Raw genomic sequence first — 13,232 nt, 5'->3', positions numbered from 1 at the left:
GGTAACAATTCAAGAGCCATCTGCTGTTTTAAAGTGTAAGTTAGTTAACAAAATTTAAATTTTATGAACTTAGGAACTTTAGTTTTCAAATTCACACTAATTTCATTGGTTTGTTTATCTTATCTTTAGGGGGAAAATATATGAGTTCCTGCTGTGCTTTACTGCTTTTCACAGGTTAACAAATAGCTTTTGGAAAATAAAGTACAGTATTAAACAATTACTGAAAAGTAATTTTGAAAAGTAGTTTTGCTGAAAAACTTTACATTCATTTAGGAGGTTCTAGAGGTTATTAAAATGAAATATGAAAACCATAAGATAAAACGAAGCATTTTTTATTCTTATGAAAATCACCTTTCATCTAAAGCTTCATAAATTCAGAAACATTTTTGGTAGAAATACTTTATTAGAAAACCTTATTTTTAATATAAAACCGACATAATTTTTTGTGGAAATACACTTAGTAAATTAAATTTAGAGCTATAATTTGTATAGTTTCACATTTTCAATGTGGGTAAAATTGCCATACTTTTCACTTAATGCACACTGACATTTATTACACTTTTCATTCTATATAGACTCAAACTCATTAATCTATTTTATATTGACTAAATTATCCACATAAACCACATTTGTAACAAAACTTCAGAATTACTGAGAAACTTATTTCTGAATTACAAAATGTATCAAAAATAATTATCTTAAATTAACTGACTTGTAGTTACTGGCACGTTTCACAATAAATAAGTACAACAAAAAGTTGCTAGTGTCAGTTAGTAACACTTTTTTTTCTTTGCTGAACCTACTTAAGGACTAAAAGCACTTGCCATCCCTAATTTTAAAGAGATAAATTAGAGGAAAAATATCTAATAAATACCACCCATTTCCAACTATTGAGCTACTTTTTACCAATAAGTATTAGAATTAATAGTCACATTATAATGCTTTCATAACTGAAAGCGTGATAATATTTTGTTACAGATTTCATTCTGACAGATGTGAGTCAAGCACCCTAACCCCCAGGCTTTACTGGTTAGCTAATAATGAAAGAGTTTGTATTTCAATGATAAAATATACTTTGATACTTGCATTATTCTATGTCTGAATGTGTTAGTCATTTGCATTTTGCAGTAAGAAATTTGAGCTGAATATTTTATTTATAACCAAGGATTTATAAACTTAATCACAATAAAATAATAACTCAAGAATAGTCACTCAACAGAATTAATAAGTAATGTGAAAGACCTAAAGCTAAAAACAATTTTTTAATTTTTTTTAAAAATCTGTACACATTTAATCAGTCAACTTGAAAGTTTTCCATACTATGCAGGAGTAATAATATTATTTTTCAAAGAAAATTAGTGCCTAATAAAGGTAATATTTTTCAGTGCAATTTTAAGTCAGCTAAACATGAATGTTTTTATAATTTACCAAAGCCATTGTTTTATTGATAGTATAAAAAGAAATAATTTGAAATAAAATTAAAAAATAATATTCACCTGATTATTTTAAGGAATAAATATTTAAATAATGTTATATCCCATCTGCTTTCAACTAATAAACCATATTTTACTGGTTTAAACTTGTACACAAAAAGACTTGATGTATTATAAATGCCTCACATAAGTAGTATATCAACTTTGATACAATGTAACCCAAGTGACCTGTTGTATACCTATTAGAAAGGACTTTGTTGGAAGTTATAAGCAGTGATGTATTTGATAACTTGTAGTAAGCAGTATTATTAAAACTGTTTTTTTCTGTGATGCATTAACACATTAATTACTAACTAACAGATAAAGTTCAACAGGATAGGCATTATACATCACAACATTTGGTCTTATGAATGTGTTGATAAAGACTACTAATCTGTTAGTAAAAACAGTACAATATTGTTCCTTAAAAGAACACTGGCAATATTAGTAACTCTATAAGTATGTTTTTAAAGGTTTTTATTGAACTAGAAACTGAGTATAAGTTCATTTTTACACATAAGGAATAATAAAGAAAATTCATCTAAATTAATACATATGATAAAACATGGATTTCATGATATTTTAATGAAATAATCTGAGCAACTCATTACTGTGCTCTTAATGAAAATGCCATGCCAGTAGCAATTCCTCAATCATTTAGTAAAGGTTTCTCAAAAGGCTCTTAATGGTAACCTATAAACATCAATCACTGCTTAATATATCAAGATTAACTTGACCTTTGTCAATAAAATGAAGGTAACATCTGGATGTTGGGGATACTGCAATGTGAAGGTGAGCATCTACAACATCCATATTTATCATTCAAAGACTCAGATTACAGGCCCACCAAAAAGTGAGGTAGGAATCCATGATGAAATGAGGAAGATCCATGAAATAGTTCAGACTGAAAAGATCTGACCTGAAATAGAACCCCAGAGAAGGTATAAGGCATGCTGACTCCAGAATGTAAATGTGCTATAAACTGATCTGTTTGAACCCTGATATCTTGAGAGGGAGGGAACTATATAATCAGTGAAAGGGGCAGGTTGTAGAAAGGAAAGATAAAAACCAAAGATGGATAACTCTGTGACACCATATCCAGGGAGGCTGAAGGTGGTCTGTGAGTAGATGGAAATTTGGATTTCATGAAATATGAAAGAAGTGAAGAAAAAACTATCCAAATCTTCATCATCCTGTCCATGTACACCAAAAATGAAAAAATAGCTGGTTTGAGACTGGACTCCAATACATGACATACTAAAATTGATACCTCCTTATCAGTAAGTAAAGATCTGAAAGCCTAAAGAATTTTATTTCTAGGCACAGTAGCAGGATTAACAACAGTAGTAGTTGTTGTGACTTGAAATTCTCAATTCATAATTCAATTGACAGTGAATATTGAAATATCAATCTACAGACATATTTTTGCAGTTGAAATAGAAAAAAAATTGTAAAAAGAACCAGAAACACCATGGAAGTTATGTAACTTGAATGAATGTTGACTCATCTACCTTTCACAATACTAAATTCTACAATTTAGAAGTCAGTGGCACCAAGAGAGTGTGTTGCACTCCTATTAATGAAGGGCTATTGCATGCTTATTTGTATACTACAGTGCAGCTGTACTACATGTAAACATGTGGGGTAGGTGGAAGTACCAAGACTTGTGGCAGTCCATAAATTGTACATACAATTTGGTATAACTTTTTCTCATTATACCAAATGAGAAAATTTATTGTGTGAGCAGATTTACAGTATTGTACCAGAAAAAGTTATTATGGCCCTTTCCTCTGAGTGCCTTGTGCTTGATAATTATTTTCTCTGACCCACCCTCTCCCTACATTAGTCCCTAGGTGAAATAAAGAGACTGTTACATTTTTAGTAACCTACACTATATCACTTGCTTTGTCATTTATATCCTCCATTCCTGCTGATGGATAGAATAATCGAACTCTACCCCATTTACTGACTTATCCATATAACACACATACAAAAAAATCACCTATAACAATAACCTCTTACATTTTTCATTCCAATCCATATTTGCTTCTTGATTTTTCTTTCCCTCCTATAGTTCATCTGCAAAATTTAAAGTATTAAATGTGTTATTAAACTTAAATTCACTATTGCTAACCCCATAACTATAGTTTTTAACTTCCTGAAAGTCATCATTAGTGACTGTATTCTTTGCAAGCAAAAGTCCAAATTCCTCTTTAGATCATGCTGTTATTTCCAGCAATTTAACCACTTGACTTAAAGTTCTGAATGTCCTTGAAGTGTAAAGCAAAGATCAATTCACCAAGAATGGTCCACTCTCACATGTGATGAATTGTGCATATGTCAGGAGAATGGCTTTCCCACATTGAGCCAAATTTACATACTTATAATACTGTGCAAATGTGTTTGGACAAGAGAATATTTTGTCAGTCTTTCCATTTTATTACAGAATGTCAATTTCAACACTGTGATAAAGCTTCACTGATCCCTGTTGACAATTAAATGAGCCAGGGCGAGAATATATATTCTTTAGAATTCCCACATACTTGTATCAAGGACATGTCATAAGGGTTTTGCATACTGATCAAATATAGGGTCTCAAATAACTGTCATGGTACCCCATGCAGTGCCTTAACTATATAGAAAAAAACTAGCAAGAAACTAGCATACGGCACCAGTATATGCTAGAAGAAATCAATTTAACAGCACTCCACAAATAAACTTTGATAGAAACACTGTTTAACACTATATGTTAAATGTTTCATTATCCCATGAACTAGAAAGCATAGAGAATTAACAGTAGAGCACAAAGTTTGCATAAAAGCTTTATGTGATGCTGGCTGAACTCTTCAACAAATTACTACAGACTTGAGATGCTTCCCAAATACTGTCGAGTACACCCTAAATCATGATACTGAGACAGGTAAATTTGAAAATAGGAAAGGAACAGGAAGAACATCTAAACTCAATGATACTGATGTCAAGTATTTTCATTTATGCAACCTTCTTAGCAGAATGAAGACTGCCACTGAACTCAAGTATGAGGTAAATGACCATGTACTAAATGATAGAAAAGTGTCCACATATTGAGTATCAAGAAGGCTCAACAAGAATGGAATATTTGGTCATGTAGCAATTAAAAAAAAACTTTGATCACCAAATATTGTCAAGAGATTTAAATTTGCTGAAAAGTACAAAAACTGGCCCGTTGATAATTAGAAAAGGGTGTTATGGATGGATGAGTCCAAGTTTAAAATATCTGGCTCAGACCATAGGTATCCAGCAGAAGAAAGATAGCTTAATATATAGCACCTACCAATGGGGAGATAGTGTAATGGTTTGGGGGTGTTTCTCTTTTGAAGCGACAGGAGATACTTGCATATAGGTGGAATAATGGACCAGCACATAGTATACCCAGTGGTTTGCATATTATTGGTAAAGGATTCTACTACCAAGACGATAATGACCCAAAAGAGTCACCCAAAGTATGCAGAAATTATTTAAGTAAGAAAGAAGCTGTTGGAGTCATTCAAATGATGCAATGGTCTCCAAAGATAACCAGTTTTGACCCAACTGAGCAGATCTGAGATTTCATAGATCAAACACTTAAAATCAAAAGTTACTTTCAAAGAAACTTTAAAGATGTATATTGGAAACATCTGAAGTAAAATTCCAAAGGAGTCTTTTTTTTTTTAAATATGTTACAATTATTAAAGCAAAAGGTAAAACAAAATATTAAATATTTGCTTAACTGAAGTACTTCCACTGAGTTTCTGTTGTACTAAATATGAAGATAAATAAAATTTTGATGTTTCTCCTGTGATTTACCTTCCATTGTTCTTTTAAAGTAGCTCAAAAGCTAATTTTTAACTGTGCTCTAAGACTTTTGCCCAACACTGTACATTCTTGACCATAAAATACATCCCTCCCAGTTGTGGGAGCAGAGAGATGTATTTTAAATGCAAGTACCTGTTGTAAATCAAGCAGACTTACCTCTGAAATAATAAAAGCCAGAATACTCGTAATGAGATCGAGGAGGCAATCAGAAAATACTACAAAGAACACTAATTTCTCATAATTAAAGGTCTCTGATATGAAGGTAATAAACTAAACCATGACAAATAAATTAAGTTTCAAGTAGAGTCTGAGTAGAATTCAGAAGCACAGGAAAGGTAAATAGATTGGAATCATGAGAGAATAGAGCAGAGTGAGTCAGTTTCAAAAACATTCGACCAAAGCAGAAATTCAGAATAACCTCCTTCTTAGCAGTATTTTCCTTACCCCAGAGACCCAAGTATTATTTTCCATGCATGACACAAAATTTGTGTTTTACATACAAAATTTTAAACTTCTTTCTGTTTATGTCATACCAATTAATATAACATAACATCTTAACTAATAACTCATATTTTAACAGTATCTAAGTTTTAAGTTCTTAATTCTACAAGGCAATTTTAAAATAAATTCAGAACTTCCCCTATTGTGACACACATGACATATTTATTCACACCATCTTGTCTCTTCTATTTTATCCACCACCCCTTGAAAAATAGTAAAATGTTAAACATAAATTACTCATTATAAAATTGTCATTGTTCAGACAAACCGCCCCCCAGTGGCTCATCGGTATGTATGCGGACTTGCAATGCTAAAAACCAGGTTTCGATACCCGTGGTGGGCAGGGCACAGATAGTTCATTGTGTAGCTTTGTGCTTATTTCAAAACAACAACAACATCACACAAACCATAATTTTTATTGGCTTCAATTTTATGTAGCTACAAAGGTATTGAGCAGAAAATCAGATCCATCAATGTCACATCATATTTTTTCAGAATTTGTTAATAGTTCTCTTTTATGTTTAATTACAAACCAATGTTTTCATTTATCAAATGGCATACTATATTACATTCTGTCCTGAATATATAAGTGTCAATTTTCATTTTAATACATTTTGCCTCCCTTTCAGGAAACACAAAAGCTAGTTTGGACGAATATGTAATGCCTTTTGTTGGTTGCACAGTTAACCAGAAATATTGTGAATTTTAAAGAAAATTGTCTGATTTTTGCATGGTATTGGTCTATGTTCTTTGATGCATTATTTAACTAAATAAAAACTATTTTGTGTATTACTACTATTAGAATAACTAAAATAAGCTTAAGTTTCACCAACAATTACAAAAGAAAAACGAAGTTTGGGTAAGTAATTTATTTCTTGTTTTTTCATGTTTATTCTTGATTTATTATTATATAAGTAAATAAAATGTAAAACTTGATATATTTTAGGTTAGTTAAGATTAGTTTAGGTACAATTAATAATAAAATAAAAATGTTTCATGAGACATGCATGCAAGCAACTTGTAGTAGCTCTTGGATAATGTAACTTGATACCGTAATGTGAGCTTTATGTGCCTCAAGTGATTTATGAATTACAATGGCAGTGATAATAGCTAGACATGGTTCAAAAGGCAATAACACAATAAAAGTTAATTATAAATAGATGTATACTTTTACAAGTTTAAAATTACTTGGGATAAACAAATGTAATTTCATGTTACAATTTTTTTTCTTAACTTTTGGTGGTTATGAGGTTGTTCAAATTGGCTGATCCAGTTTTGAGATATGGTAGACAAAATAACAGATAAAATGTAAAAGTTTACTGAAGAAAAATGTTTGAAATGTATTTAGAAGGTTTTAGAAATTACACAAAGGTAATCTTAGATTTTGAAGATAAGGAGAAGCATTTTTAATTTTAACTTGATAATTACTTTGCACACAGACTTATTCAAAACAAATACTCAATATATTCATGGAAAAATCTTTTAGTTTATTAAAATACTTCTTTAAAAATTAGGAATTTTTGTATGTGAAAGACATAATTTTAAGTGAAAGACTGCCAAATTTTATAAAGATATACACACTATATTAAAAGGTAGAAGGTATTAAATCTATAAAGACTTCATACAAGTACAAAGATACTATGGGATTGGTCAAATTGACCTTGCCCTCATTGAGTGAGTTAATAATAAGATAAGTTTTATAACTGTATGAGAGCACGATGGAATTACTAAAAATGGTTAAGAAAATAAGATATATACAAGGTGATCCCAATATTGTTTGGAGCTATGAGACATCATACAGAAAAAGGACATCTTATCCCCAGTGTCTTGAATGCTATAAAAAATGTGTGTACAATGGTAGAAAAAGATACTTGTCAATGTGTTATCAATTATCAAGAGGGGATTTTTATCCACTTTTAGAGAGCATAACTTTGTAAGATGGGTTCTTGTCTATGAGAGACTAGAGGTATATGTGAAAAATGAGAATTCCAACTTAATGAATCCATACACAGAGTGTTGCAATATAAGGATAGTTGTTTTAATGTTGATGCATATTCAGATAATTAGTCATCCTCAGACACCTCTGTAATTGGTAACAAGCATGCTATGTATCATAAAGTATCCGAGTTTCATATGTAAATCAGGTGTCAATCCAAGTGGTAAATGAGCAGGTAAGAGAGAATAACTCTCTTCTAGAGATTCCAACTGGTGTAAAGAATCAAAAGCAGAGGCAAGTAAAATCTCAAAGCAGTATGAGAGAATTAAAATTTAAAGAATACATTCAGATTCATTCATATGCTGGCCTAAAAGACATCTTTTAAAGAGAACTGTCACTGAGATTCCTAAAAACATCATGAAGTTAGAAATTTGTTGAGATAGAACCTAAAATTCACTTTCAGGTTATGAAGAGCATGAATTTTCATCACCAACTATAAAAGGTTTGTTTCTTTTGCCACTTTATGAAGAGCACTTCCTCTTTTTTGATACTGTTCAACAATATACATCATCACTTAGCAACAAAACTATGACCTGATTATTTTAAGGCTAACTATGCTATTTATATTGAATACTCAATACTCGTGTTGATTTGTTAGAAAGGTTTGTTTTTCTATTCTTCATTTTTTGATAACTTTAGTGATACAACAGCAAAATAGTTTAATACAGAAGTTTTATTACACTGAGTTGTAGCTAGCAATACTTCACTCAGTAGCTCATTTTCATGATATTCACGTTGTATCTATTGTCCTCTTTAGCGTAAAAACAGTATCACTCTGTATTTTATGTAGTTCTTTTTTCTAGAATCCCTTGTTTTGTAGACTTGATTTTAGAAAGGAGTAGAAAGATTTTAAATGCTCAGAAAAAGTTTGTCACTGCTGGAAGTGAAACCTCATAACTGAAATAGGTTTTGTGAGAGATTATATTAACTTATTCTGTGGGTGGTGGCTTAAGTACGTTTGCTTTGAGTTAGATAGCTCCATATGTTTGTTTCTTTATTTAGTATTTGAGTGTTTTCTATGGTTATGTTATGTTTATTTGACTTGCAGTGTTCGTAAATGCGTGAAGGTGACTTTTTATGTTCTTTGAATCTGGTTTCCATTTTCTACTTGTTTCTCCAATATAGAAGTCGTGGCAGTTTATATTTTCTGCATGCAACCACCAAATCACAACAAACCATGGCAGAACCCACACAGTCACCTGATTTCAAACCATCTGTATAAATAGGAATGGAAGAATGGATTGAAAGATGTTCAGCAAATAGCAGACAGTATTTCCAATCAGGAAAGTCTGCTTTTCTCAGATGCCTTAAAGATAGGTCACATTTGGGGACTGTAAAAAGCCATGGTAGGATGGACTGATACAGCAATGTTATCTAGGAACAGATCCAATTCATCCAACTGCGTCTGGATACAAAGGTCAAAAGGAGCAATGACAGACCATCTGTTTTGAAAAAGTATGGCCCATCAAGGAAGGGAAACACAACCCCAGGTTGGATGAAGTTTCGAAGTATATAGTAAACACAGTTGGAAACAAGGTTCACGAGACTCTGTGAATAAGCTCTAAACTGGGGAAGTGCAAAAAGCCCCGGTGTAGAGCCAAAGTCCCTGATGATGAATGGGGTCTAGCATCTTTAAGACCAAGACCCTGGCAAAGCCATAATCTAGTTTTGATCGAAAAAGAGCACAATATATCTTTAGCATAGAACATCAATCCACTCCCCAAGTGGTGGAAGAAAGGACACAGAAGATGTTCTGTGCTCTTGTACATTTGGAGAAACAAGTAGAAAAATGGAAACCAGATTCAAAGAACATAAAAAGTCACCTTCACGCGTTTTAGAACACTGCAAGTCAAATAAACACAACATAACCATAGAAAACACTCAAATACTAAATAAAGAAACAAACATAAACAAACGCAAAATTAAAGAAGCCTTACTTATACAACAACTTAAACCCAAAATAAACCAATATAAAGGAACGCCTTTATACCTATATTAATATAATAAAATAAATAAAATTATATATTCAAACATCTAAAATCGCCCTCTACATTCCGACAATCAGTTACACAACCCCTTCCAAACATGTGGTCAGCTTCCGGTCAGTTACCTTTTTCTTTGTGAACCTGACGATGACCGAAGAATATCGAAACGTTGTTCGCTCTTCTATGTAAAATATTTTCTCAACCCAAACGAGCCGCGATTGCACATATATTTCTCTACAAGTGGGTTTTCTCGACATCACGTATTGCTCTTTGTTTCTTGTTGATATTTGTTGTTAACAAGTCAAAGACATCTGCTGTAAAGAATCTCGCCTACAAAACCTGACAGTAGCAACATGGCTTGGAGTTTCCAATTAGAAACTGTCAACAGAAGCCATTACATGCAATTGTTTCAACCCCCAAAATGCTAATGCTTCAACGCAATAATGTAAACTGTGTAAAAGGCGTTATATACTATAAACAGCTGCGCTATATCTATATGGCCTGGCATGGCCAAGCGTGTTAAGGCGTGCGACTCGTAACCTGAGGGTTGCGGGTTCGCATCCCCGTCGCGTCAAACATGCTCGCCCTTTCAGCCGTGGGAGCGCTATAATGTGACGGTCAATCCCACTATTCATTGGTAAAAGAGTAGCCCAAGAGTTGGCAGTGGGTGGTGATGACTAGCTGCCTTCCCTCTAGTCTTACACTAAATTAGGGATGGTTAGCACAGATAGCCCTCGAGTAGCTTTATGCGAAATTCAAAAACAAACAAACAAGCTATATCTTTATTAGCATTTTTTGTACATCACATAAAAAAGTGGTTTGACTTACCCGTGGGCTTATATTCTTATTGGCCCTGGCATGGCCAAGCGCGTAAGGCGTGCGACTCGTAATCCGAGTGTCGCGGGTTCGCGCCCCCGTCGCGCTAAACATGCTCGCCCTCCCAGCTGTGGGGGCGTATAATGTGACGGTCAATCCCACTATTCGTTGGTAAAAGAGTAGCCCAAGAGTTGGCGGTGGGTGGTGATGACTAGCTGCCTTCCCCCTAGTCTTACACTGCTAAATTAGGGACGGCTAGCACAGATAGCCCTCGAGTAGCTTTGTGCGAAATTCCAATTTGTGAATTATTATTTTCCATGTATGCTTTCTTTTAGCAAAGTTACCTCGAGTTATCTGCTGTGTCCACTGAGGGGAAATCGAACCCTGATTTTTAGCGTTGTAAATCCGTAGACTTACCGCAGTACTAGCGGGAGACATTTTTCGTGTAGGACAGGCGAACGTTTATGAGATATTTTGGTTTTTCTTGTTTTCGAATTATTTCTTTTAAAAAATAACGATTTAGTTATCATATTTTCTTTTTCAATTTTTCTAACTTTTATTACCAATGCTATATAAAAGGCGTAAATGTTAGTTAGGTGTAACAGTAGCGAATGGGTATGTTACTTTGACTAGTGTGCTACAAGTGTAAGATTTTGTAGTTATATTCTTTGTTTTAGTTTTCTAGCAAAACCTGAATAATACAATCAAATTTATATACATAATAAAGTTAAAACAGGTAGATTAATTATGAATCTTCATGTAGATGAAAGAGCTATTCGTGCTATTGGTAATGTTCTGAATAACCCTGAAAGACCATTAAAAGAACGCTTTCGTGCTCTCTTTACTTTGAGAAATCTTCGAGGGAAGATTGCCATTGAATGTATTGCAAATTGCTTCAATGATCCATCGGCATTGCTTAAGCACGAGTGTGCATACTGTTTAGGTCAGATGCAAGATCCAAGAGCCGTTCCAGTTCTGACTGAAGTATTGAAAGACAAAAGTCAAGAACCTATGGTGCGGCATGAAGCAGGTATGTGAATAATTAACAGTTAATAAGAGAAAATACAATGTTAAATCTGCACTGTATTGTCCGGTACACAGCACATGATAAGCATAGCATAATATTAACAAGATAACTTGAATAAGAGTGAGTTACTAATTCACGAGAGATTGAGTGTCTCAAAATGGTTGCTGTTTTGACAGTTTAAAATTTTTGGTTATTGACGTGATCACTGTGTAGATAAATTAGTTTTAATTTTCAAAATGGCTACTGTGAAATATTAACTACAGAATACATGTTTACTGAGGACAGGTTAATTATCAACTGTTACTATTAGTAATTAATCATAAATTTATTTAGTGCGTATATCATTATATGCAACATTGGCACATAGCAGAATGAATTAGTCTATTTTGTTTAGTCAAATTCAAAGGGGTGCATGTGATTGCACTTTTTATTCTTTATTTCCCTTTTTAAATACAAGTGACAACTGAAAATTAAATAATACCTATTGCTACAATTCTTGTTATTTTAATTTTAACAGTTCATTTTTATAATAATACTTAATTTTCATATTTAATAAACAAGGATGCCATTTTTAATTAATTTGTGGTTCAACTTGCATACCATTCTACTCCTAGTGTTCTCTTTCAAACCTTTTTTAACAATTCAGTGACCTTTTCCAAATAAGGAGCCAAATACTGAATACTCTTATTCCAAACAAGGCCTATCTTGTGACCTATAATATGAAATTATACCATACTCATATTTGGGTTCAGTATTTATCTGAATAAAACTTAGAATATTATTTTTTTTTTACTTCTGACAACAACATTTTGCTTAGATGGTTTAAAAAGGCTGATTAGCCAAGATATTAGGATCCTTTGCTTTCATTATGTTAAGGTCATTTTGATCAAAATTATACTTACAACTTAAATTTTAGTTACTCATATACATTACCTTGTATTTATTATTGTTAAAAGTCATTTGCGATTTATTTCCTTAACTTGTTAAACAATCTAAATCCATATATAAAGCAGCAGCATCCTTTGCACAGCCAGTAACATTCAAGATCTTAATATCATCAACAAATTTAATTAATTTATTGACCATTTCTTCATCATTGTTTTAGATGAAAATTAAAAAAAAGCACTAATTCCAAAGGTACTCTAATTTCGACAGGAACAAAATTTGACTTGTCAGTTGTTATCTTAAAATACAGGTATACCAAAGTCACTAAGAATGTTATGAAAGTTCCATAAAACAAATGATAATTAAGAACACTAACAAACCTGACAATAAATATTGCATGTGGCAGCAGAGGTGTCATGCAAATCAAAGTTAAAGTAGGTTAGGGTGTTGTTAATGAAAAAGTTTGGAAACCATGATACTAGTCTGATGATTTATTATCACTGTGTGCTAATGGCTTGAATCCATTTTAGAGTTTGCTAGTGATTTTTATGGAAATGAAATGTTAAATTAGGATTTTTTTTTTTTTAACTGAATGACCTTTGATGAACCAAATGGTGTACTGTTACTTAGTTTTCAGTATTTTCATATATTTGTTTATTAATATATACAAATTTGCAATCTCCACAAGAAGATTAGCAGAACTTCTTGGTTAATGT

At 32.4% G+C, this 13,232-nt stretch overlaps 1 protein-coding gene across 1 annotated transcript in view; it reads left to right on the top strand.

Annotated features, from left to right (window-relative positions):
• The first annotated feature begins 11,153 nt into the window (after positions 1-11,153).
• The window catches only part of nero (deoxyhypusine hydroxylase nero), a 29,092-nt gene continuing 27,013 nt past the window's right edge, over positions 11,154-13,232 (top strand). Inside the window, exon 1 of the mRNA XM_076453627.1 lies at positions 11,154-11,634. Coding sequence (XP_076309742.1) covers positions 11,352-11,634 — 283 coding nt within the window. The 5' untranslated portion in view covers positions 11,154-11,351. The remainder of the gene's footprint in view (positions 11,635-13,232) is intronic.

This window comes from Tachypleus tridentatus, chromosome 1 (assembly GCF_004210375.1).
Source record: "Tachypleus tridentatus isolate NWPU-2018 chromosome 1, ASM421037v1, whole genome shotgun sequence".
In the NCBI taxonomy this organism is placed as follows: domain Eukaryota; kingdom Metazoa; phylum Arthropoda; class Merostomata; order Xiphosura; family Limulidae; genus Tachypleus; species Tachypleus tridentatus.
Note: the sequence above shows the minus strand (reverse complement) of the source record. Positions and strands in the feature narration are given on the sequence as shown.